Source organism: Cibotium barometz, chromosome 5, assembly GCF_041138505.1.
Source record: "Cibotium barometz isolate CiBa-2024 chromosome 5, ASM4113850v1, whole genome shotgun sequence".
Taxonomy (NCBI): domain Eukaryota; kingdom Viridiplantae; phylum Streptophyta; class Polypodiopsida; order Cyatheales; family Cibotiaceae; genus Cibotium; species Cibotium barometz.
In genome coordinates, this window is record NC_141050.1 from 47,059,852 (window position 1) to 47,087,598 (window position 27,747).

Here is a 27,747-nt window from a genome sequence, read left to right on the forward strand (position 1 = left end):
GGCGCTTGAGTAGCTGCACAGTCCATGTAAGCGAACAAGGCAGGCATGTGTACGCAAGCAGGCGAGTAGACAAGCGCACGTGGGCTGGTTTGTGCAGGCAGGCGCAAGCGGCCAGATATGTGCACAAGCGGCAGCGCTAGGCAGGTGATTGCAGGGGCACGCGGGCAGTCAGGCGTGTTTGTGCACGCAGGCGGGTACCAGTCGTGCGCAGAATCGCTGCAGGCGACGCACTTGGGCTGATGATGACGGGTGGCATGAAGGTGGCGCTAAGGTGCTGTAGGAATTCGCGAAAAGCAAAGTCGTCGGCTGGAGGGTTTTTTTTTTGGGGATAAATTTAGCTTTCGTAAAAAAAAAAAACCACGCTGCTTTGTTTTTTGCTGAACCTTAGTGAAAGGATTTAAAAAACCCAAGTGTTGCTCTTTAAGTGTTTTTTTAAAGAAAACAGAATATATATATGTATATATATATATATATATATATATATATATATATATAAAACCAAAAAAAAAACACAAAAGCAAAAGCTAAGTAAGCTTTTGGGGAAGCCTATAAATTCCCCTTAAGTGGGCTTCTTGCCACACATCTCTCAAGCTCTCAAGCTCTCCAGCTCTCTTCCTTGTGGAAGATAAATCTTTTCTCTCACCTTGCCCTCTTCAAGATGTCGACCCAGAATCTGAGATGGAACCTCTTCTCAAACGTGAAGACTTGCTGGCTACGGAAGCCACCGATGGCGATCTCGCTTTTCGACGATTTTGTTTCAAAATCAGATTTCCAAGAGTTTAAAGTTGCTCTCGAAGCTTCTTCCTCGGAACGTCAAGCACAAATCGTCGCGCAGATGCAGGCTTTATAGAACTCCATCTCTTTGTTGACCACTACCCTATCTACTCTTTCGGGTATGGATACTTTGGCATTTGCTTTAGGCCCCAATATTACTCCGGAATAGTTTGGGGGCGAGCAGAAGCAGCGTACCAAGGAGATAGTGGACACTTGGCTACATAAGTGGCAGGTCCATTTTCAGTTTTATCCATATGACGATGGCAAAAAGATCCAATTAGCAGCAGGTTTCCTCTTAGACAAAGCTTTGCTTTGGTGGAAAGAACTCCACGACGCCCCTTTTGCTGGACACCCTGGGGTACACAGGAAATTAGCTTTAGTAAAACACACTTTTTTTTGGCCAAAGATGAAAGGGTATGTAGAGATTATGTTCTCAAGTGTCAAGTTTGCAAGCAAATAAAGCTGAATGCTTTAGACAGGCTGGAATGTTGCATCCTTTGCAAATCCCAGGTAATAAATGGGAAAGTATTTCCATGGATTTTATTACTGGATTGCCAAGAACACGTCAAGGCCACGATTCTATTTGGGTTGTGGTGGATCGCTTGACAAAAATGGCTAGATTTTTATCGACACGGAAGACCATTACAACTACGCAATTAGCACGGCAGTTTATCGAGCAATTGTTTAGACTGTACGGTTACCGCAGAACATAGTCAGTGATAGGGACTCTAAGTTTACAAGTGATTTTTGGAAACTTGTTTTTGAGAAGTTGGAAACAACTTTGAATTTGAGCTCCTCAGATCATCCTCAATCTGATGGCCAGACTGAAAGAGTTAATCAAATTTTGGAGGATATGCTTCGAGCATGTCTCCAAACGACAGAGTTCATGGGAGGATTATCTTCCTATGTTAAAATTTTGATATAATAGTACTAGGCATATGAGTACAGGTTTCAGTCCTTTCATGCTTATGTATGGTTTTCAACCTAGATCACCTGTTACAGTGGGATTTTTCAGAACTTCAGCATGTTCAGCACGTAATTTTTTGCAAGATATACAAGAAATGTTACAAGTTGCGAAAGAATCTATTAGAAGTGCTCAGGACAGAGACAGATTTTATTCTAATAGACATCGTTCACCCAGAGAGTTCTCTGAAGGAACGATGGTGTATTTGCGAGTTCCCAAAGATTTCGAGACTTTACGAATAGGTCAATCTCTGAAATTATCCCCTAGATACTGTGGACCATTTCGTATTACACGACGGATTGGTTCTGAATTGGATTTGCCTTCTCATGTGAAAGTTTATCCTGTATTTCATGTCAGTAGACTTAAGTACTGGTTAGAACAGACCAGTTAGTTACTCCTCAAGAAATCATAGATGTCGAGGACATGACATTTGTTCCACATGACCTTGAAAAGATTCTTGGATTTCGTGAAAGAAGATTGTGTAATACGCTTATCACGGAATACAAGATCAAATGGAAGGATCGTGTTGAGGAGGACGCTACATGGGAGACATTGACTACTCTTCAGAGGGATTACCCTGGCTTTTTAGTGAGCTCAGGAGTGAGCTCTTAGAGGAAGGGGAGTATGTCATGTGCACAGTGTGTATCTACCGTGTGCTACACGCACACAAGACTAGCTTTGAGGTTTGGGGAAGCTTGGAGCTAGGCAGGTTGATTGGCGAGCTGAGTTAGGGATAGACTAACGAGCGGGCACCCAAGTATGGATAGGCGGGCGCCCAAGTGTGGATGCCCGATGACCGACGAAGAGCCTATAAAAGGGTGGCCAAGCTTAGTCATTAGTTCATAGAGTCTCGCGTGTATTTGTGAGAGCTCTATGGTCAAGAGCCTGGATCTAGTGTAGACGTGCATCTGCTTTATGCAGTCGAGGCTGGCAGCAGTCTCGAGGCCCGCGAGAGTAGCTTCGTGGCGGTATGGGACGTCACAAGGTAGAGATTGGTCAGTACGTCTATCTAGTTAGCTTAGCTTGTGGCTCGGTGGGGAGAGCCAAGACTTGTGGGCTTGCCCACGGCTGTCAAGGTTGGGAGGTGAGTCAGGCCTGCACCCCCTTCACGTTTGTTTGGTTTGTTCGCAGGTTTCGAGTTTTGTACTACTAGGAGCGTTCTTCGAGGAGATCCTATGGGGATTTGACAACACCGGATGCCAAACCACTGTGTAGACAGGTAGGGTTTGCATATAGGAATGGGGCCAGCCCATAGGGCTGCCCCAAGAACAGATATGTGGGCATCAGGGATGTGTAGAACCACCCCCAAAGGGGCCAAGAGGGCCTTGGTTGTGCACACCAGCCATGGGATGGGATGGAAGGGTTGTAAGCCAGCCCTAGGGCCGCTGGAGAGGTAGCTGACAGGGCATCCTGCCCTTAGAGGCTGTCGGCTAGGTGTGGGGAAGCCCACACAGGCTGCCCAGCAGCGAAAGGCCATGTGCATAGGTGGCCAGCCCATAGGTGTGATGCGCAGGTTTTTTTCAGCATTAAATATTATTTAATGCAGTCGTGAGACTTTTTTTTTTCCAGAAAGGAGACTTCTATTAAGTATGAAAATTTTTTACAAAATGGAGATTTCACACCAAGGAAGGTGGAGATCTCAACCAATCAGGAGCCCTGTGCTGCCAATAGGGTCTCAAATGAGGTGCTGGAAAAGATACCAATGTCCCACTTTCTCATAAACTGGGCGCGCTTCCTCTCCGCAGCCCTCGAAGATCCCTGGATTCTGGCCCAGGTAGCCATAATGGTGTGAATAATATCACTCCAAATCCTGCAAAGACACTGAGAAACAAGAACGGGAGTACCCAATGGCCTCAGTGCATCTAGCCTTCCAGATATTCCAAGCTGAGATGCTAGCAATAATCTCCCAAGAACTGTCTAACTGCTGTGCCGGAGGGACAAAGTGTGAAAGTGGCAAACCCTGAAGACAACACTGCCGAGCAACTCCTTGCCTAACCATAATGACCAAGCTCCTGTCAGTCCCCTCGAATCTCAGCTGAGGCCCAGATTGTGTCAACCAAATGATAGAACCAAAAGAAATGATAGCATCCCTCTTAATCCTACCAAAGAAGTATGCAATCGCAGACCAAACCCTCGATGCTTCCCTGCATTCCCATAAACAATGGTAAACTGACTCCGAAACTCCTTCACATCTAGGGCGCACATCTAGGGCATGCTGGGCAAGCACCAGTAATAGACCTCCATTGATTGGTGGCTAGACCACCATGAAGGGAAACCCAGATAAAGGAGGAAATCTGTGGCTTCCTATAAGAGTGCCACAATCTCCGCCAAAATGCCCTCTGAATGTCAATCGAAATGCCGTAAGACTCCCAATGGGGTCTAAGAGTAGGGACACTCTGAATGTGTCCCAAGATAAGATGTTTGGCATTCCGCACCGTATAACAGAAAAAGGCATGCTTTTCAAAGGATTACAAGCATCCTTCAACTCCCACTCACCGGGGTCCCAAGGCAAATGTCTGATAGGGCAGCCACCATACAACCAAAGGCTAACACTCTCTGTGATCATCCCTAGGGGGGTGGGGGGGGGATGGGGGTCAACAAAGACGTGCTTCCCTAACCTGCCAACAACCTTGACTGGACGAATATGGAGGCTCTCAATAAGGTCTTGCGCATCACATCTCTCTAGCTGTCATCCATCCTATACAGAAAAAAAGACCGGTACATCATCCCCCTAGGCAAGGAGATACCCATAACCTGAAGAGGAACACCTGTCCCAGAGAAAACCCCAAACCAAGAATATGACGACCTTCCAAAAAGATCCAGTAATCCAGTGGTTGGGAATGGCTGCATCAATATGTGCAATCCTCAGGCTAGAACCTTTCAAATGCTGCGTGATATCCAATCTTTGCACCTCGGTAAGGCTTTGAAACCTCTTCCAAGCCTGCTAGCACTGTGGGGCATAGGGTCTCCCAGCCAGCCCAGAGAATATGCATAGCTGCCCCAAGAGGCCTACCATGCACATCTAAGATCAAATCATTCCACAGAATGGGCTGCCGGTTAGCTTCCTCCGCTGAACTGGGGGCTGTGTACCAAGAAACTCCTCAGGCAATCCCAGCCCCGTAGGAGGGACCTAACCAGGGGGGGCGAAGGGGAGCGGTTAACTGCATCCAAAAAAATAAAGCGTGAGGTGAGAGTCCAGTCACCTCCACGAATAGGGACACACTTCGTGATCTGTTGCATGACAAAGTCCTTCCACGCTCAATGCCTGGAAGAAAGCTCCTAACACAACAAGCTTACAGAGCAAAGCCTTACATTGCACCTCGGGGTCAATGATATTCAATCCTCCTTCCGGCTTAGGCTTGATAATGGTTTCCCAAGCAACTCTGGCCCTGGTGTGTGCATTTCCATCAAGCCCTGAGACGAAAGAAAGTTTCGAATAAGGCGACGAAGCTAACCAATGCAGCCCTTATGAAAAATCCAACACGAAGCAATAAACCAAGACGTGGCTAGCAAAACTTGGTTAACCACCAAAGCTCTAGAAGCCAAGTCGAGCTTCCTCCTACTCCAGTGATGAAGTTTGCTTTTAATTCTTAAGAGCACTGGAGCAAACTGTTGTGCAAGGAAGATGTCAACGCCCACCTGACAACCGAGGTATCTTGCAGAGCATCCTCTCTCAATCCAAGTAAAACCAACATCTGTACCCCAATCTGCAAGAGGAGAATCACTGATCCAAAAACCAACTGATTTATGCCAATTGATAGTAGCTCTTGCTGCCAAACAAAAGGCCTCCAAGGCTGTCCGGAAAGCACATAAACAAGCATGTGAAGCCTCAAGGAACAATGCCGTATCATCTGCTAACTTAGAGTCCAAAAACTCTTCCTCCGTGCATAAAGGCAGCCTGAGACCCACAACAGCAAGGGCAGTCCGAAGAAACCTGCTCATAGCCTCAGCTACAATGAGGTACAGTAAAGGGGTGAGGGGACAGCCCTGAACGGGAAATCTGAAAACGCTGGCCGCGCCCCCCACAAGCTAAGACAGTGCTATGAGCCTCCCTGTATAGGCAGGACACCCCTTTGATCCAGTTTTGGGAAAACCCCATAAGTGCCATAATGCCCTCCAAAAAATTCCAATCCACTCTGTCATAAGCTTTTTCAAAATCAAGCAAAAGAATGACAAGAGGTTGCTGACTAGACTTTGCCCACTTGACAGCTTCCCAGAAGGAAAAGATGTTATCAAATATACTCCTTCCTTGTAGGAACCCATTCTGTGTATCATGGATAGTCCTTTGGAGAATCGGCTGCAACCTTATAGTCAAGGCTTTAGCTAAGATCTTATATGCAGATCCAAGGAGAGTGATGGGCCTCCATTGTTTAATGTCAGTCTTGTCGCCACTCTTGGGGATAAGGTGAATCAGCCCCTCCGTGAGGTAAGGCGGCATCATACCCGACAGCCACATTTCCTGAAGGGCAATAGTGATAGCATCTCCAATATGATCCCAAAAAGGAATAAAGAAGGCGGGAGAAAGACCATCATCCCCTGGGCATGAACCATTGGAAAGAGCATGTAGTGCGTGAAGGAATGCATCCTTTGAGAAAGGGGCATCCAGGGAAGAACACATAGCATCTGTAATGAGCTTGGGCATGCACTCCCAGACTTTCTGCCGCGCCACATCTCTCGGAGGAGAGGGCACCTCCACAGTCAACAAAGGCCGATAAAAATATGAAGCAATACCCCTTACCTTGTCAGGCTCAATCTGAACCTCACCCCGTGAATCTTGCAAATACCTCAGAGAATCCCTACTATGGGAAGGCCTGTGTGCTGAAAAAAACTCTTTGTTGCATCTGCCACCCATCTGAGTCCAAAAAGCCTCGTTCACATGAAACGCGAACTTAGCCCTCCTGTACATGGCCAACTGCAGCTCTGCTCTAACTGTGGTCAAGAGGTCTGTAATCCAAGACGCATGTGGAAGCTTTTCATGTTCCCTTTGAAGAGCAACAATCCTACGCCTAATAGCTCTTTCCTTGTCCAGAGCCGCCTTCTTCTTGGACAAGGCAGCGCTATGATAATGATGGCTGGTCCTCTCAAGAGCCAGCGCAATATTATGACGAGGATCAGGACCATCACAAGATCTCTATATCTCTCTGATCTCAAGGGAGATGTTAGCATCTAGATAAAGAGAGTCAGGGATACGGACACGGGGAGAGGCCGAGCGAGCCCTAGGCTCCTTGAGACACAAAACGACGGGGCAATGATCGGATTTGGTGGTGCCAGGCATAATAGCAATGGTGCCTCCTCTGTCCAAAGACCAATCATCCACATAAAATCTGTCCAGACGTGCAAAGATGCTCTCAACCCCGCTCCTGCGGTTATGCCAAGAGAAAGATAAGGAATTTGGCCTTCTCTGGAAGTCATCCTCAGTCCAGCAATCCCTGCCAAAGAAAGAGAGCGTGAACCTCTCCCATGAGGCTCGCTCCAAAGGGTGTAAATCCCCTTCGCGTCCACCCTTCTTCTCAGAAGGTTACTCAACCATATTGAAGTCTCCTCCCACTATCCAATGATCAACCTGGGGAATGACATTTGTAATGGTGTGCCAAAAGGCCACCCTTTCACCTCTCACGTTAGGTGCATAAATATTCAAGATTCCCAATTTCTGACCCTCATGCATGATCAAGATCCACTGCGCTCTAGCAGGGATGATAACACCGTGCCCAATAACATGAGGCATAACATATGCTGAAAGGCAAACACCCCCTCTAGTCCCAACAGCCGAGAACCATAAGGTGTGGCCAGAAAGCATCTTGATTCTTACCAGTTTTGCCACACTAAGATCTATCCAATTTGTGTTCTTGCAACAAAAGTATATCCATAGACCCTCCTGTAACAGCAGGGTGAAGCTGGTCCTTCAGAAGGCGCTTCCTACTTCGGGTGGGAAGCCCTCCAAGGCCCTGAACATTCCATGAGACGATTCTCATGGAAGAGAAGAGGGTTTGACCCTTGATCTAAGAAGACGATGGGCACAGCCTGAGGACGCCTCTCATAATGTTCGAGGACGGGAGAATTCACGGGGCAAAGTCCATTGACATGCCCTTGTCCGGGGCCCTACACAGTACCTGCATATGTACGAGAAACCTGTGCACCCTGCGGGGCATCAAGGGCAATGGCATCATGTTGAAAATCCTGCAATACATGATCCCCACTGCGCTGAGCATCCTGCATATCGCTCCCTCCAAGTAGAGAGGACTCAACAAAATCATCCTGATCTGATATATCATCTCCTTGCAAAGAAGCATGAGCTGATACCTCCCTCTGTGCTCAAAGTAACCAATCGAACGGCCACTCTGTACACTGAAAAGGCGGAGAATCTGCCCCCATATCTGCTCTGCTTTTGGCCAAATCCAAAGGTGGTATTGTTGGGACTCCCAGGGGACACCACATGCGCAGCAGGTCACGGGACGGTTGGCTATCGCAAGCCAGGTGTACACTGAATGTTGGGATCTGGAGTAGCCGGAAGTCCTTCCATGGCTCCGTCCGTGTTGCTCTGCTCTGCCGGCCTGGAGGTACATTTGTCGGTAGTCAAAGATGAGCCACTGGACCTGGATAACAGAAAAGTGTTTGAGCAGAAGGGTGACCTGTCTCGATGGCTGAAGGGGCTACCCGAGGGGGTGCGTGTGAGGGATCCTCAGCGTGACAGGGGGGGGTGGGGGTGTGTGTGTGAAGAGCCCTCTGCTGCAGAGCCATTTGGATGTGTTTGTCGCGGCCACCCATTGGTGAGGAGTCGATGATTGTTGAGGGAGGTTCTCCGGTGACAGTTGAGGGCAGTTGGGGCGGCGTGGTTGAAAGGGGGGCACCAGGGGCCTCTTTCGAAAGCCGAGTGAAGAACTCTGCTAGAAATCCAAACAGAAGAGGAAGAGGGTTGGGCAAGAGAAATACCAAAGGCTACTGGTAACATGAGGGAAGAAGTGACGACGTAAACAGGGGCGCATAAGGGTGGGGAGGAGCGGAGGTCTGGTGGGAAGTGCAAGGGGGGATAGGAAGGAGGAGAAGATTATAGCTATGCTCTTCTTTTTCCCCAGAGGAGTCGTCTTTTCGAAAGTAGAAAGCTATGTACTGAAAGACTTCTTTGAAATGTGTTCTTGTGCTATACAGGAGTATTTTCAACACAAATGTGCCGAGCGTTCCATGGGCTCAGCCCCAGCTACTTCTAAACAGGTACCGTCTAACTGTATATGGCAAATCAGAAGTTTTGACATATTCCAGATTGGTACTGTAATGGGAAGTTTCCACAAATCTTGGCGCGAGTGCTGGAACCTCGGCACCTTAGATTAGGGAAAACTCTGAACAAAAACATGCTTGCTTGATGTAGGTCTCTTACCTACGTACCCTTGGATGTACAATTGATCCTGCGTCTCGCCTTCACGCATCTCGATTAATAGAGCAGTATAAAAAATTGTAGCAACAATGCAAAGGGTGCTATGACTGGTGGAGTTCATGAAACCTATGACCCATGGGCCATACTACACATATATATGTTTGTATTTAATCTTTCTTTTTATTTCATTTGAAAAACTTTATACAAAATCTAGGAAGAATTGATTGCTATTTATCATGGTCCATGTACACCATACTCCTCATGACCCAGTCCCTTAATTGTGCAAATCTCCTTTCTAGGGAAATTTAATCTTTCTTTTATATTATTCAATTGTGCTACGTTTGGTATGTTAAGTATAAATATTTAAAGGTCTCAGATGAGATTATAATTTTTCCTTGTTAATAAGTTTTGCGCAGTAGTTGCAAACGAGTAATGGAAGTTTACTTTTAAGAATTTTTTTTAATGGGTTTTTCCAAAAAGCCCATCATTGTAGGAGTAACCTTTCTTTTTTAATTAACTTTCAAGTATTTTTTCACTCTACTAAAAATTTCGTTCAACATTTTGTTATTTAGTTCGCATGTATATTGGTACTTAAGTGAATATGCTTCAAGCCTTTGTTTTATATTCCTTTTTTTTTTTCCCAATATGGTCGAAAACTTAACACAACAATGAGGAGAGCCTTTGGAAACTAACAAAGTGCATATGAGCTGAGCTGTATCTCTTGTGCATGCAAGTGAGCAGGGCGGTGACGCCTGAGAGATGGATAGTGATTGGGTCAAGGCGTTGAAGCAGGTGATGGTGATTGAGTGGATTGGGAGCTTGACGAGGACATGAAAGGAAATCGTGATAATGAAGGAGAAGAGAGGGAAGCGAAGAAGCTGTACTCGGGTTGGATTTCAGCGAGATTGAACGCTTAAACTCAGAGAAGGACTTATGATCAAAGAAAGGTATGTGCAAGAATCTCCTCTGGCTGGTGAGGAGACAGATTGGTCTATTCTCAATGTGCAATGCCATACTGTTATGTCTTGGGAGACCGCCGAGTAAGGCGGATTTAGGAAAATGGTTGCAAGATGATATGTGCCATGAAAAGGTGGTTTCACAGATTTTCTATCTTGGCAAAGGTTTTTTTAATGTCTTGTTCACGGAAGGGCAAATTGTGGCTGATCCATTCGCGAGAGCTCTATTATTCCTTGGACAAAAGTTGGTACATGCTGTACCTTTTGATCCACTGTTTGATGTGAATAAGAGCCTGTAGGAGGCTTGCCTAGTATGGGTGGAGATTTTAAGCCTCTTGTTGTTGCTAAGGTCGGCACTTGGAGAACTGGTTGGCACGTCGAGAATCGGGTTGAATTCCTTGGATCCACACTGAGTCTGAAGGAAGACTGCTCTCAAAGGAGATTTCAAGCAGAGAACAGTCTTCTAGGTCTAGTCAGCAAGAGAGTGGAAGTTGACAAGGCTAGATGGTTGGAAAGAGAGGTGGAAATGGATGAAATGCTGGTTGGCCCTTTAGAAGCTTGCTCCTAGCTGGGATGGGTTAAGGCTAGATGGTTGGAAAGACAGGTGGAAATGGATGAAATGCTGGTTGGCCCTTTAGAAGCTTGCTCCTAGCTGGGATGGGTTATCGGCAGAGTTTTTAATTGCATTTTGGCCCTCTATCAAGGATCTGGTGTGGGACTATGTAAGGTTGCCTTTGATATTGGAAGCTTGGATAAGTACTTGAAAGGTGTTGTAAAACTTATCGCCAAGCAAGTAGCCTGTAAAAACAGGTTTAACCATTGGAGACCCATTACTGTGCTTTGAGGATCACTCCAGTTTTACAGGAGGTATTTTGGAGAAAACAGTTTGGTTATCTATCTACGATAACATTTTTGCTGCCATGCTGGGTAGAGAAGTGGCCCAGAATTGGAAGTCGTGCGTGTGCTGCGAGCTCCCCCCCTTATTGTGCCTGCCTGCCATCGCTTCACCCCTTCGCCCCTGCTCCCCTTGCCCTCGCCATTTCTTGCTCGCCTTCTCCCCTCCCTCCCAGTTCACTGTCGCTTCTTGCTACGATTGTCGCATCCCTAGAGGCCTCCACTCTGGTATGCAAGATTGTCGGTAGCTGCCCCGCGCGTGGCCAACTCAGAGATCTTGTTCAGGCTAGCCTCCTAGGTGCGCCATCAAAGATTATAGATATTCATCCTTTGGGGTGCGGCTACTACCAGGTTGAGTTTGACTCACCAGCGACGTCTGATCTTGTCATCCAGCTGAGCCACATTGCATTGTGTACGGCCTAGGCCTTCTTTGCACGGTGGCAGCACGGCTTCGACCCGCGACGTCTGACCCATTAGCTAGAGTTTTAGGCTTTCCTGTGAGACAGTCTGCTTTCCAGCCGTCAGGAAGGAATAACTTCTTTTCCTAGTGATTGGTGGTGCCATCGGGAGAGATGGAATGTCCCCCCACCGCTGCCTCGACCCTCGCACGAGCTGCAGGGATTTCATCTCTCCGCATTCGTATTGCCTTTAATGTTGACGAGTGGGCTTGCAGCCGTGGAGGCATGGTTGGTATTTTGGCACGCACTACATTTTCAGATCATGCCCTAGTTATTCTGTTCCTAGAGGACCTGACAGACATGCGAGCTCCAGGATTCCAGACAGCCTCATTCAAGACCCCGAGAGTTGTAGCCGGATTGAGCAGATATGGGCGGGTCTACACTTTTCCTCAAGATCTGTAGCGTGCACTTTGGATGAGGGCCTTGGGGAGGTTAGTATTTTCTTACAAGAGGCATCCCAGAAGAGATTGGAGGGATTTCGAGAGCAGGAGAGGAGTCTGAGGAGGGGCCTAGCCTCTTTAGAGTGTCTACAGCAGATTTCCCCGGATAGCTCATGGATTGAGAGTCAGATCGCTGCTGCTCGCACGGAGATTTGGTCCATTGTGGAGAGGAGGGTGGAATATAGATACCATGCCAAGGCCTCATTTTGGACTTAGGCCGGTGACATAGTTACTGGAGACTTCTTTGAGATAGCCGGCCCTCACAAGAGGAGAGACGGTATTCGTAGGCGACGTGGCTAGGATGGAGTTATTGTTTCCGATCGTCTGCAGGTGAGAGCCATTGCCACGGATTTCTTCCGGTCTCTTCTCACTGGTGACACATTATCCCCCCAGGTGATGGATGCGCGCGAGAGTCTGGAGACACACGAGAGAGGTGGTTCCCCTCTCCCTTCGATCTTTCTTATTGACCCCTTTCACAGTGGAGGAGCTGGCAGAGGGGGTGAAGGCATTACCCAGGGGCAAATGCCCGGGGTCGGATGGGCTTTGTGCTTATTTCTTTCTTCGCCATTGGGACCTCATGGAAGGTGGCCTTCGCACTACCTTCAATGAGATTATGCTCACAAGTGCCATTGCAGAGAGGCTCATAGAGGGCTTGATACATTTGGTTCCCAAGGAAGGTGGTGATAGATTGGAAATTTGGCAGTGGAGACCCATCACCCTTCTAGGGACGACCTACGAAATTTTGGCCAAGGCCATCAGCAGGCGACTTCAACCTTCCCTCCTAGACTTAATTCATGACACTTAGACTGGTTTTGTTCAGGATCGGAATATTCTGGACAATATCTTTACCTTTTGGGAGGCGACAGCTTTGGCCAGGATGCGACAGCAGGACCTCATTGTGCTACTTCTTGACTTTGGGAAAGCTTATGATAGGGTGGATTGGAGCTTTCTAGAGGGCACTATGAGCTGGATGGGATTCCCTATGGAGTGGATTCGTGTAGTCTTTGGACTTTATTCAGCATCTCACAGCCAGGTTCTCATTTAGGGAGCCCGAGGCGACATATTCCCTCTTTCCCACTCGGTTTGACAGGGCTGTCCTCTGGCACCGTACCTCTTTGTATTTATCGCTTGAGGCCATGAGTAGTTTTCTCTCCGCCTAGGAGACCGGACTTCAGGGATTGCGTCTTTCCCTCCGCATGCAGGAGGAGCTGTTGGACTCAGAGTTTGCAAACGACACATCAGCCTACCTTGTTGGAGATGTTGGGAATCTCCAGAGATTTGCGAAGGCGATAGAGATTTTCTGTCGTGCATCAGGAGCACAAATTAACTGGCACAAGTTTTGGTTTTTGGGTAGGCTCAACACCCACGCTGCCTTGGCGACCAATTGAGGCTTTCCAATGGATCTCAAGGGGCACTCCAGTCCGATACTTCGGTTGCTAGGTTGGCATTGATACCTCTCCTGAGCAGTAGCTTGCTTAGCTTCTTCTGAGTATTCGGAAGAAGCTTCTATACTAGAGCTCGGCGAGGCTATCCCTAGCAGGCAGAGTGGTGGTGGTGAACCAGGTACTGCTTGTCACCATGTGGTACATCACCTCGTGCTGGGCCTTTTCTCGGAGATCAGGTTGCACACAGGCAGTTACCTCAAGAGGAGCAGGAGAGAGGCCTAACAAGGATCTGGGGTAGAGACAGGCTCAGCATCGACAATGACTCAGCTATGCCTCTGGAGTGGCTGACTCCTATTCTAGACCCGACCCCCCGATATGGCTAGGCATGTTCACCAGACATGCTATTCTCGTCGTGGTCTATGGAGCAGATGAGGACAGTTGTCTGCTCACTTTTTCTATTGGATTACATGGCAGATTAGAGAGTTTAGAGGTTGCACACCTTGCAGAGGTTGAGATTGATTGGTTTTCGGGCATGCACATGGCACATAGATCTAGCACCGGCCAAGGTGGCCAGGGAGAGATTTTGGTGGTTATGGATTTGGGAGTGCCAACCTCTCACGCGGTTGCAGTGGAATCCGGGAGAGTGGACGTGGCATGATCCCACAGATCAGGTGGAGACTCTGGATGCCTCTTTCTTTGCATATACAACGATGCTCGGCCGTAGGATCCAGACGTCGGAGATCGATGGCACACTGGCAACAGTAGCACACTGGTAGGCTCAGGGCCTATCACAGCGCTTCCTTTCAGATTTCTGGAAGAGGATTTGGGACAGCTTTCGGCCGAGGAAGATCACTCTCTTCCTCTGGTTGACGGCACACAGGAGTCTGGCAATGGGTACTTGGCTGGCAGTCAGAGGGCAACAAGCAGCTTGCCCGAGGTGCGGCCACCCCTCGGAGTCTTGGTGACATTGCCTTTGGGATTGCCCAAAGGTTGAGTAGTTTCGGTAGCGGATTCTCCGCATCTTTGCTATGGACAGGGCGTCGACCCGGATTATCACTTGGTACTGTCGCTTGGGCCACCGAGGCTAGAGTGGTCAGGACTTACGAGGAGGATGGGGGAGGCCATGCCCTTCAGGTCTCTCACCACCGTATTGCATTAGTACTAGTCACAGCCTCACCTGTAGGTGTTTGGTGTCCAAGTTCATGCCAATGATGGGAGATTTGCAGTAGCATAGCAGCGTGGCACATATGGTGTGCTAGATGCAGCGGGGCCATCGAGGGTACCCACAGTCCGTCGGCTGAGACCATCAGGAGCATATGGCTCAACATCATTCACATCCTCCACAGTCAGTGGGGGAAGCTAGAGGGAGTTTCTGATCGCATGCAGAAAAGCGGGAAGCTTTCGTGAGACTTTGGAGGCCTGGCCCTTTTCTCACCGATAGAGGCGGTAACCCCATTCGGCACTACAGACCACCTGTGTGGTTGTTTTACCCCCCCTCCCCCTGTATGAGATAGCCTTCTCCTCACAGAGCGGACAGCCGGAGGAGAAGCATCTCTTCCCCTTATGATCACTTGTTTCCTGCCCTTATATGAGGCGAGTTTGTATTTATCCCTTTGTGGTTGTATTAAGCCCCTTGTGGCTATTTCTTTTTAACTAATTGAATGATATTTTTCCCGGGGAGAAAAAAGAAGTGGCTGAGAAAATGGATCAAGAATGCATTATGATGCAACTTGACTTAGAGAAAGCCTATGATGATAGGATTCATTGGTCCTTTGTGGCTAGGGGCATGGAAAGGTTGGGGTTTGGAAATAGGATGGTTACTTGTATATATACTCTTACAATGGTTGGACAGTCTAAATTTTTTTTGAATGGAAGATTGGTTGGGAACTTTGAAATTAGAAGATCTGTGAGACTGGGATGCCCTTTGGCTTCTTTGTTATTTGCTATTGCTTCCCATCCTTTGATTGTGGCTTTGGAAGATGCAGGTGACAAGGGAGGGGTAATTGTGTTGAAATTGAGGGATGGGGAGCAGCTGGTTATACAATGCTTTGCAGATGACTCCTCATTGCCCTTTTTGAGGGTAGATAATGACAACTTGAGACATGCTTTTTTGATTGTGTAGGAGTTTGCAGAGACCTCAGACTCTAGGTGTAATATCCATAAATATAGGATCATTAGTTTGTTTGAAGAAAATGATTTTGACTTGGAGAGATAGGGGTGTGATGTAATGACAAGGGGACATAATCAGACACTCCTTTTGGAGTGGAGGTGTTAAACAAATAGTTGACAAATTGGACAATTGAAAGATTTTTAAATAAGCTGAAGAAATGGAAGAGTATTAGGATTCAATTCTGTGACAGGGTGCTCAACTGCAATGTGGTGTTAAATGCTTATATTGTGTTTCTATTGTTGCCATATATATATAGGCAGTGATGTGTGTGAACACACTTAGGACCGCCGAGGCATTTTTTTCCTCTTTAGGAGGTTTTTTCCCCCGGCTTGTATATACGCCCATCCTTCTAGGGCTAACTTATCTTTTGTACATTGACACAATCTAATACACTTTGTGTTGTGTGCATTCTTGCTTCTTCTTCTCCAAGCTTTGTGTGCTTTCCTGCAACCCTAATTCCAACAATTGGTATCAGAGCAGGCATCGGCTCCCAGGGCTACGCCGCCAGTACCCTCCGACTCACGTTCTCCGATTGAGGTGAGTTTTCACAAGCGCTTGCAGGTCCCTATACTCTGTAAATAAGCCCGAAGGGCAGAGCGTTCTCAGAATTTGCATCTGAGGTCGTTTCGGGCTCCGTTTTTGCATTTCAAGTTCTGCACAGGTGTTTTCGTCATTTTCTGCAGAAATTTCGACAGTGCAGTTTTCTGCAAAACAGGCATACGTGTTCTATTGTGGACCGTGCTACATATCACAAGTTGTCTTCTGTTCAGTCTTTGCTTCATTACAGGTAGCTTTTGCATCAGTTTCAGTCAGTGGCCATGGCTGATAACAGCAATGATGTATTTCGCATGTTGTATGCTGAAGATAAACTGGATGGAGACAGCAACTACCCACTTTGGGCATACATGATGCAGCATGTTTTGGTTGCAAAAGGAGTGTGGAACATTGTGCAGGATACGGATGTACGTCCAGGTTCTGTGTATGTAGGATCTGTTGAGGATGTTGCAGGTTCTAGCAGCTCTACTGTTGCTGCTGTTTTACCCACTACTGAACAAGCTCGTTGGGATGGTAAAGATGCGCAGGCTCATGCCTTGATTGCACTTTCTGTCAAACGTAACATCACCCCACATATTCGTTCAGCTAAAACAGCAAAACAGGCTTGGGATATTCTAGCTGGTTTGTATGCAGGTCGTAACGAGGCAAAAATCGCTTACCTGTGTAAAGAGCTAGAATTGAAGATTATGTAAGAAGATGATGACATGAATGTTTTTCTTGCTGAGATTAAAGATCTCAAAGAACAGTTGATTTCTGCAGGTGAGATTATTCCTGATCATTCTCTTGTGCAGACTGTTCTTGATGCTTTACCTGAGACATATCAGACTTTTGCTTCCACGTGGAGACTTCTTAATGAGGACAGACCTGATGCTGTCAAGTATGATACTTTAGTCAACAAGCTCTTGCAAGAAGCGCAGTCCAGGTAAAACAGGGCCAGGTAGCATGCAGTTGATCAAGCATTTATTGCTGCCCAGCAGTAGAGAAGAAGTGGTAAGGTAGCCCCTTCCACTGTTTCTTCTCCTATTAGTAGGTCTGCAACTTCTTCTCCTTCCACAGGTAGCAACAATAAGTCTGAGAAGGCTCTTGATAAAGGCAAGAAAAAGACCAAGTGCAACTATTGTAAGGCAAATGATCATGTCATTAAGAATACCCTAAGCTAAAGGCTAAAGAGGCAAAGAAGAAAGAGTCAAATGCAGCCACAATAGCGGATGCTTCTACAAATGCAGATTCTGCAAATGTTGTGCAGGATATAGAATGGACGTTTAGCGTGTATTGCCAGTATGACCTATCTGTACATGATGCATGTTTGGCAGTTTCTGTTGACTCTCATGTATGGTATTTTGACAGTGGTGCTACAAAGCACATTACCTCGCATCGTGATATGTTCACTTGTCTTGAGGCTGTCCCTAATGGGAATACTGTCACATGTGCCAATAATGCTTCTTACCCAGTGAAGGGCATTGGTAAAATTATGCTTACTGCTGTAAATGGCAGCGTTTTCACACTTTCAGATGCTTTGTATGTGCCAGGGATAAAGAAGAATCTATTGTCTGTCTCTGCGCTTGCTAGACTTGGACTTGTAGTCAAATTTGTGGATGACAGATGTACTGTTCATGATTTGACTTCTGGTGATACGATTATTGTATCTGGCACCTTGTTTCGTGGGCTATATAGACTCAATTCTTATGACAAGTGTGTGGAAGATTCAGCAAATGCAGTTTCTGATGAAAAGGCAGTTTCAGATGCAAAACTATGGCATGCTCGTTTTGGTCATCTGAACTTTGCTAGTTTGCTGCATTTGCAGAAATTTGATATGGTTGCTTCATTGCCCCCTCTTGAGGTACCATTGAAACATGTTTGTGAAGGCTGTATTTTGGGCAAAATGCAGCGTTCTGCATTTCCAAAGGATGGTTCTGTGCGGGCCACTCGCAAATTGCAACTTGTACATAGTGATGTATGTGGGCCTATGCAAACTCCGTCATTTGGTAAACACTTGTACTTCGTGACTTTCATTGATGATTACTCAAGGCATGCATGGGTATATCCACTGAAGGCAAAGTCCGAAGTGTTTTTGTGCTTCAAACAGTTTTTGCTTATGGTTGAAAATGTATCCAATTGTAATGTGGGCACCCTCCGTTCTGTTCGAGGGGGGGAGTACATGTCTAAAGAGTTTGATGCATTTCTGGCTAGTCGTGGGATAAAACACCAATGTACAGTGCCGTATACCCCTCAGCAAAATGGTGTTGCTGAGAGGAAAAACAGGTCACTTATGGAGATGGCACGATGTATGGTCAAGAGCCAAGCTTTGCCACATGCGTTTTGGCTTGAAGCTGTCATGTGTGCTGCATATGTACTCAACAGGTGTCCCACTAAGGCCTTGCAGTCTATTACTCCATACGAAGCTTGGCATGCCAGAAAGCCTTCTATTGGTCACTTGCGTGTCTTTGGTTGCTTGGCCTATACTTTAGTGTCTGTGCAACAACGCAGAAAATTGGATGATAAGGCTGTCAAATGCATTTTTGTTGGCTACAGTGCTGAGAGCAAGGGTTACAGATTGTATCATCCATAGTCAAAACGTATCTTGATTAGTCGAGATGTTTTTGTGGAAGATGCTGTGCAACCTTTGTTATCATGTACCAAAGAGACAGGTGTAAGCTCACGGGATGTATTTGATACTTTGTTGCCTCTCTTTATAGGTGGGAATTCAAATGTAAGTCCTAATGAGGCAAATATTCAGCCTATGCAGATTTCAAACGACATCATAGATCAGTCTATTTCTGATGCAGATTTACAGGATGTAATTCATGAGGATAGGGCTGAAAATGAGTAGGCTAGAGGTATGCCTAAATGGTTGGTGCAAACCTTGCGTGATAGTAAGATTGATGTACCTATGACTAGTCGTACTCGTTCAGGTTTTCAGCATGCCTCTTATGCATCAGATTGTTATGCTTTGGCTGTGTCTAGTATGTGTGAAGAGGAAGAACCTCTTTCATTTGATGAGGCACAAAATTCAGAAAATTGGTTGGCTGCAATATAAAGTGAATATGATGCTATAATGAAGAATGGTACATGGTCTTTGTGTGATTTGTCTATTGGTAAAAAGGCCATTGGATGTAAGTGGGTTTTTAAGTTGAAACGAAAGCCAGATGGCAGTGTTGATCGCTATAAGGCTAGGCTTGTTGCAAAGGGTTATGCTCAAGAAAAGGGCATTGATTTTGATGAGACCTTTGCTCCCACTTGTCGTATGACTACCATTCGTAGCATTTGTGCATTAGCAGCTCATAATGGTTGGAATGTACATCAGCTGGACATAAAGACTGCGTTCTTGAATGGAGATTTGCATGAGGAAGTGTATGTTTCGCAGCCTCGTGGTTTTGTTCAAAGAGGGCAAGAAAACAAAGTGTGCAGGTTGAAAAAGGCTTTATATGGTTTAAAGCAAGCTCCACGAGCTTGGTATCAAAAGATAAATGCATATTTGACTGCACATGGTTTTCAGAATAGTCCAACAGAAAGCACTTTGTATGTTAAACGTGTGGATGATGTACATCTAATCATTGCTCTCTATGTCGATGACATGCTGCTCACATGACCAAATGAGAGTCATATTACTGATTTTAAGGCTGATTTGAATGCCTCTTTTGAGATGTCAGATTTGGGGCATTTGCATCATTATTTGGGGATACAATTTAAGCAGTGTGATGGAGGTATTGCTTTGTGTCAAACAAAGTATATTGAGACATTGTTGCGGAGATTTGGCCTTGAAGACTGCAAGCCTATTGCTACTCCAATGGAGACAGGTTTGAAGTTGAGTGTGTGTGGCTCAGACGGCTTATGGCTAACTTGGGTGTTGGACAGGAGTCTGCCACCTCTATCTTCACTGACAGTCAGAGCGCATTGGCAGTTGCGAGAAACCCAATTTTTCATGCTCGCACAAAGCACATTGAGGTGCATTATCACTATGTCAGGGAGAGACTCTCAGCAGGAGAGATCAGCTTGGCCTATGTGCCAACACAGGACAACCTCGCCGATCTTTTCACAAAGGCGCTTCCTCGTGAGAAGTTCGAAGCTTTCCGCAAAGCTTTGGGCTTGCTCCCCTTTGTGGACTGATCTACTTTGGGCATGGCACTCCCCTATACATGAGTGCCAGCTCTCGTTCACACCATCACTCCCAGGGGGGATTTGTTGCCATATATATATAGGCAGTGATGTGTGTGAATACACTTAGGACCGCCGGGGCACTTTTTCCCTCTTTAGGAGGTTTTTTCCCCCGGCTTGTATATACGCCCATCCTTCTAGGGCTAACTTATCTTTTGTACATTGACACAATCTAATACACTTTGTGTTGTGTGCATTCTTGCTTCTTCTTCTCCAAGCTTTGTGTGCTTTCCTGCAACCCTAATTCCAACATCTATGTCCTGTACTTGATTTTAGAAAATGTCATTGGAAGAAGATTGTAGGCCCTGTTAGGGACTTCCTATGGAGAAATGGGGGAAATGATGGAAAAGCTGCAGCCTGGTTAGCCTGGGATAAAATGAGGCATTGGGATTTTGCACTTACCCACTCATGCTAAAGCAAGGATAGCCATGATTCTACCTAAATGTCTACATCAAGAGAGGATTTGGACCAGGTTGATAAGAGAGCTGGTTGAGGATTCTAATGTGTTAAAGGCAGGTGGATGGGACTAGGTTGGAAAGATAAGCTTTTGTCTTATGCTCCCTTGAAAATTACAGGCTTCTTGGAAGGAAGTGTTGCGGCTGGTGAAATGGGATGGTTGTACCAAAGCCACAGGTAACTCTCTGCTTAGTCTTTGTCTATGGTGGACCCATAAGTTCACTCCCCCTCTGGCCCATTTGGACATCAGGATAGCTAGGAAGCTGCATAATAAAGGAGTGAGAAGGTTAGTTGACTGCAGGGATTGGTCTAAGGTGGGATGGAAGGAGGTGGGACACTTGAAGGAAGAGTTTAGGCTCCAACAAGGGGAATTCCAGCTAGTGAACCAGATATTGGTGGAAGTGGAGAAGGGATGGGTATCTACTACATTTGATGGGACTTGCTGGCTGAAAGATTGCGCATGAGTCAAGCTAGACAGTATAAAGGTGGGAGGTTAGAAAGTGGTATAAATGGCTCTTGTATATATAACTATTTTATGTTTCCAAAAAAAAAGAAATGGATCCGTCTAAGACCTATGGCATTTTATTGGCCTTTCCCACACTAGGACGCTGAAGATCGATTCATGCCTTTGTTATAAGTCTTATATTGGTAAATTAACGTGCGATAATGCTTATTATAATGGCATCTATCGCACAGAATATTGCAGCTCACCCAAATCCTTCATCTCAAACTTTTGCTTCAAAAGCCTCTTGACATCATGTATGTCAATATCACTATCACCAGTGATAATTAGGTCATCCACATAGATGACTAATAGCATGATCCCTCTCTTTTTCACATAAAGTGAAAAATCTGCATTGGAACTTCGAAATCGAATGGTAACAAGATACTTCCCGATCTTGTTTGACCATGCTCTAGGTGTCTGCTTCAAGCCATACAATGTTTTGCGTAACTTGCACACGAAATCTGGGTGTGCATCACTCTCATAAGCTGGTGGCTGCATCGTGTAAACTTCTTCTTGTAAATCACCATGCAAGAAGGCATTCTTTACATCCATGTGATGTAAAGACCACCCCTTTGTTGTAGCCATAGCAATGGCAGCTCTCACGGTTGACATTCTTGCAACCAAGCTGACTGTCTCTTCATAGTCAATGCCATAACTCTGCGCATAGTCTTTGGCCACCAATCTTGCCTTATACCTGCTCATTGAACCATCAGCGTTATGCTTGACTTTATACATCCACTTATATCCAATTGTCTTCTTTTCCTTAGGCAAACACACTTGCATTTAAATCCACTGTTGCCAGTTCCTCATTCATGGCATCTTCGCATTTCTTATTTCTAAGTGTGCTTAGAACGAGTGCGCTCCGATTCTTGTATTTCTTTAACCATGTAAAGCATAATGATGGGTTGTATATCCATCATATCGCAACATGTCAACAGGGTACCTAACCCTCGTAGACCTGCGTACACTTGGATCACTGTTAGGTGTCCTCAAAACACCTCTCATTCTCCTTGCACAGGGAGTAACCACAAATGGGATACTAAGCTCGTCATCAAGACTCTGCTCAGAGCTGCTAGAGTCACCATCCACATATGAGTGACCTGCTGACAGATCAGGCACAAAAGATTGATCTACCGTTTTCTCCCCCCTGCGTGATACATGTCCTCAACCTGCACGACGATGGGCTAACATTGGATCCACTGCTAGTGGACTCTTCAGGTCCACTAAGCACTTGTGATTGCTGCTCTATATGTGGTGCAGCATCAGCACTTCTTACATCTACATCTTCTGTTGCCTTCACTGCTAGTGCATTCCAGCTACTCATCTCGTCAAAGATCAAAGACAACATCTCTGTTTACTCACATCACACGAGTGGTAGGGTTATAACATTTATAACCTTTCTGCTTCATAGCATAACCAATAAAGATGCATTTCTCTACCTTTGGATCCAACTTTGTTCTCACTTAATCAGGAATATGCACATATGCAATACACTTAAACACTTTCAAGTGAGACACATCCGGTCTTATGCTTGTAAACTTCTGTTCAGGCATCATACAATGAACAATTGCAGTGGGTATCATGTTCATAATGTACACAACAGTAGCTATTACGTCCGCCCAAAAATAATGTGGCATATTCTTTTTAGCCATCAAGACACGTGATACTTCTGCAATGTGCCTGTTTTCTATTTCTGCAACACCATTCTGTTGCAGAGTGTACCTACATGTAAACTACCTTTTGATTCCTTGCTTCCTCAGAGAATCGTTGAACTTGTTGGAGAAATATTGTCCCCATCCATCTGATCTCAGGTATTTTACTTGCATGCCTTTTTCTTTTGACCAAGGATTTAAGTCTATGAAAGTGATTAAACACCTCACATTCTCCTTCATGAAGCAAATCCACGCTTTCCCAGTGTGGTCATCAATGAATGTAACATAATACTTGCAACCTGCAGTTGTGGTAGTCTTGGCCGGTCCCCATACATTTAAATGTATGACATCTAATAGCATTGCACTTATATGCTTTTTATGTGGGAAAGCACATTTGGCCTGCTTACTAAGGTGGCATGTTTCACATACTTTGTGCATACCATCAATCTTAAACTTTGGCAAACTTGCAACAATATTTTGGGCCTGCATAGACTTCAGTCGTTGTACATTCACATGACCAATGGGCTTGTGCCATATGTCAATATTCTGCAGTGACATCTGTTGCATGCGCAAACATGGCTGCCTTTACTTCAGGCATGCTCACATTTGAAGTAAACATCCAACCATTTTAGTTACCCTTTGTAACCAAGCGACACTGATTTTTGAAGTCTTCCATAAAACATCCTTGAGGATTAAACCTCACTTGAACATCGTGATCAACCATCTATCCAAGAGAAACCAGGTTCTTTGTAATATTTGGAACATGAAGTATATTTGCCAAGTACTTCATTTTTCCATCTTGCATAGACAATGGAACTTTACCAACATGCGCAATGGGATGCGTAGTATCATCACATGTTTTTTACATAACCTGGTTTTTTCATTTTCTGCATATCTCTAAACCACTTAGCATGATTGGTCATATGGTTAGAGGCGCCAGAATCTACATACCATGTATCTTGAGATCTTGACACATCTCCTGTTATGGAACTGAGCATGTGTTGTATCACAAATAGCTGCTCAGCTTTGTCATCACCTCCTTGTTTACTAGATGATGCATAGTTGCGTTGTTGCCAACTGTCTTCTTTTAATGTCATTCTGTTTTTTATAGTAGTCCTTTGCCATGTATCCTGATTTGCACAATAATAGTACTTTATGCTATTTTAATTTTGATTTCTTTGTTACCAACCACCTTGGTCTCTTTGGCTCCCCCTTTCTCTAGATTGGCCTCTTCCACATGTGTATGATTGCTGCCTGCGAATCATTGGACTATTATTGTCCGGAATTCTGATTTCCTTGTCAGCCACCACCTTGACCTCGACCACGACCTCTATCTTTGTCTCTACCTAAAGTAGAGTAAAAGGTTTGTTTCGATGTGTTCTTACTTTGTGAAGAAGAGTCCTCACCTAGTGACTTTTCTTCTATTATTAGCATAGATACGAAGTTCCGAAAGTTGGGAATATTCTCTCTGACTGTAATGGAGGTCTTGAATGGCTTGTACTCTTTGTCAAGCCCATTCAAACAAACACTTACCAAATCATCTTCCATCGATACATTGATGGACCCAAGGGATTCAACAATGTCCTTGATGTTTAAAGCATACTCATTGATAGACATGATTTTCTTTTCCATAGTATGGAGCTCTTCCTTTAGCTGCAATTTCCTTGCCTTTGTGTTGGTCCAGGAACATTTGCACCAGATTTTGCCACGCAACTGCTGGAGTGTTGGCATCCTGTATGTGTCCTATCATCGTGTCTGTGATACTTATTGAAAGCTAATACCTGACTTTCCTTGCACTCTAGCTCCAATCCTTGAATTTATGTTTGCGGGAGTGGCATTCTCTTTAGACAATTTAGGAGGCTACTCATTGTCTCCTTTGACATAGTCCCAAAATCCTTTACCCATAAGGAAATTGGTTATTCTGAACTTCCAGGCATGGAAGTTGTTCTTGTCTAGTTTGTCACTAACAATCTGATTGATTTCGCCAGACATATTTTCCTGCAATAATAAAAAATCTACAAGAGAATTTCTGTATGCAACCTGTAAAACAAAGTAGTAACTTCTGTGACTACTGCGACGGTACTTCAGTACAACCTGTAGGTCATCGGATCTGACCAAAGTGCATGTACATACACCCAATGTCAACAATACATGTGCAAACATTGTCTGCACTCCCAAAATGCACTGTTGCACTGTAAAATCCAGATTTTGACCAAAGATAATTTTCAACTAGACCTTCTTGAAACTATAAAAAATACCTTGCAATGAGAGAACGGAGACCGAGATGTGCTCGAAATGCGATTATGGCCGCAAAACTGTAGTATAAAGTATTGTATACCATACAGGTACCTCCAAGCTTGCGAAGACAGCTCCTGTAGCTTCCGGAGCTACCGAGGGGTGTTGTACCTAAACCAAGAAGTTACTAACTCTTCAAAGGCTTCCGACGTGGATGGAAAGCCATCTAATGGAGCTAACAAGAGCAAATGTGTGAAATAAGACCACATCAATAAGTTGAGGAGCAAAGGTCTTTGCTCTATAATTGTGGTGAGAAGTGGCATAAAGAGAACTTCAAGTCATGCAAGGCTAAGAATGTCACTATCAATGTGGTGTTAGTATACACTCAATGCCCGCCTCTCAGCATGTATCTCACTTTGATGTGTAATGCACATTTGTTAGGCCCCCATGATGAGAAGAAGCCATGGTGCATGTCTTTAGTAGGAACCCCGGCTTAGACGTGAATGGGTCATTATTATGACCATGGATGATGGTTAGGAGATGGTGAGAGGTATGAGCGTTAGCTAGGGTGGTTCTAGGGAGGCTAGCAGCCCCCCTGGGCGGGGTTCGGGGCGGGAGCCCTTGCATTTATGGATTGCACAATGGTGTGTCATAATGTGAACTTAGAGCTCTCAAAGGGTGAACATGTGAAGCTGATTTATTGGTCCTTGACATGGGGTCAATTGACATGGTTCTCGGATGTGATTGACTCTTAGGTTATGTCTCTTTCAAAATAAATTTGGAGCAAGGATATATGTGATTTATCCATGGGGAGAAGAGTATCACATTGGCGGGTATCAAATCTCATTTTGATCAATGATACTCAACTCAAGCGTGAGCTTAAGAAAATGGGCTATGTGCATTTGTTACAACTTTGTAAGGAAGAGAGAAAAAGGAAGATATGCATGTGGGCATGAGAAAGTTGTTGGATGAATATAATGGTGTGTGACATGCCCATGTGCGCTTGCCGCCAAAAATGGAATTCGAGCATGGAATAGAGCTTGAGCGTAATGCTAGGCCCAACAAACCTATAGATTGTGAAAAGTAGAGAAAGATGAAGTGGCAAGGCAAGTACAAGAGTTGATGGATATAGGATGGGTGGAGTCAAGTTAATCTCTTTTTGCATCTTCCATGCTTCTTGTGAAGAAGAAGGATGGTACCTTTTGGATATATGTGGATTATTGGGATTTGAACACGATCTCTATCAAGAATCGGTATCTCATACCACAAATAGATGATCTTTTAAATGAATTGAAAGGTGCATGTTTCTTCACAAGTATTGACTTGAGATCTAGCTACCACCAACTAAGGATGAAGAGTGGTTCCAAAAAGATGAGCATTGAGCTCCATTAGGTTGATTTAGAGTGGAATAGTAAATTTTTGTTCATGCATTGTTAGAATTGATGGATTACAACTATGCTAAACCGTAAAAAAATAATCAAAAAATACTTAATTAGTTGCATCATAACCATTAATTAAGATTACGACTATTAATCATATCTCCATTAAGTCTAAAAAATGATAAAAATCACCAAAAATCTAGGCAATCCATTGGGTAGGGGAGATAAATCTAGGGTCATGCATAAAAAAGATACGATTCTAAACATGTGAGTTTGTAGATGTGAGTCTAAAGGTAAGTATATCTAATACAGAACGCACTAATTATTTATATTAGCTATTGAGGCTGTTCTATATTTAGGTAAAGACTACCACATGTCCGTTCTATGTGAGTATAGAGATGTGAGTATAGAGTCTAGTGTCACATAAAGATTGCTATGTAGATACTGCTACATAAAGACTCATATGGACACACTTACCCATGTCCTTGGAAGATTTTCTTATCATACAATCTAAAGAAGCTATAAATTCCAAGGAGAATTCTTGTCCTTCGTAATTATTGGAGAATTAAGTACACTTATTATCCCCTTATCATCACGGGTCCAATTTTGAAATTTTCATGTCCCAAGTAGGATTATTTCATACAAGGGAAGTACTAAGCCGAGTTCATTCAAAAAAGGCATGACTATATAGACGTGAGCCTATATATAAAAATCTATAGACGTAAATCTGTAGATATGAGCCTAAAGGCATGACTCTAGAGGCATAAACTTTGACACATGAGCCTAGCAACAAAAATAAATAAATAAATAAAATACTTGTTTAAAAATCAAACAAATTAATGCCTCTAGACTTAGTTTTTAAGTAAATAAATAAATAAATAAAAGACTTGTTTGTAGCCATATCATTTTCAAACCTATACCAGAAACATCAGAGGGATCTTTGATGCGAACCTAATCTAGATTAATTGTAAAATGATAATATAATCAAATTTTAGCGCATCAACCCACACTTCTTCAAACCTACCAAGCCGTTGAACCTACTAAACAACCATCACGTATTAAAGTGCTCAGCTATTAAGAAGGCTAGGCTCCTTTTGGATCCAATTCAAGTGAGGAGCTTTGGGAGAACATGAGCCAACAAGCCATGAGTGAAGGAACAATGGAACAAATAAGAGCTGCCACACCACGTGCCTCCTAACTCCGGATTCACTAATAATTGGCTCATGTGAAGGAAAAAATGAAGATTGCTTAAATAGTAATAACTTTCTCTGTGTTACTCAGAAGTCGATTTTAATGCAAACAACGGGGATAGAAAGCTTGTTTTGTGTAGATTTGTTTAGACTACTCAAACATTGGATTTGGAGTTGTGTAGCTTAAGTCATAAATGGAACAAGATAATA

General features: G+C 44.7%; 1 protein-coding gene across 1 annotated transcript; it reads left to right on the top strand.

Moving 5' to 3' along the window:
• Positions 1 to 7,717: 7,717 nt before the first annotated feature.
• On the top strand, positions 7,718 to 9,427 carry LOC147638567 (uncharacterized). Its single transcript, XM_086796002.1, has 2 exons — positions 7,718 to 8,947; positions 9,102 to 9,427. The coding sequence occupies exon 1, from the start codon at positions 7,855 to 7,857 to the stop codon at positions 8,221 to 8,223; it is 369 nt and encodes a 122-aa protein (XP_086652128.1). The 5' UTR covers positions 7,718 to 7,854; the 3' UTR covers positions 8,224 to 8,947; positions 9,102 to 9,427.
• Positions 9,428 to 27,747: the final 18,320 nt, after the last annotated feature.

Bases quoted from the DNA above. Each gene is read 5' to 3' on its own strand.
- LOC147638567 (XM_086796002.1), top strand. From the start codon at position 7,855: ATGTACGAGAAACCTGTGCACCCTGCGGGGCATCAAGGGCAATGGCAT.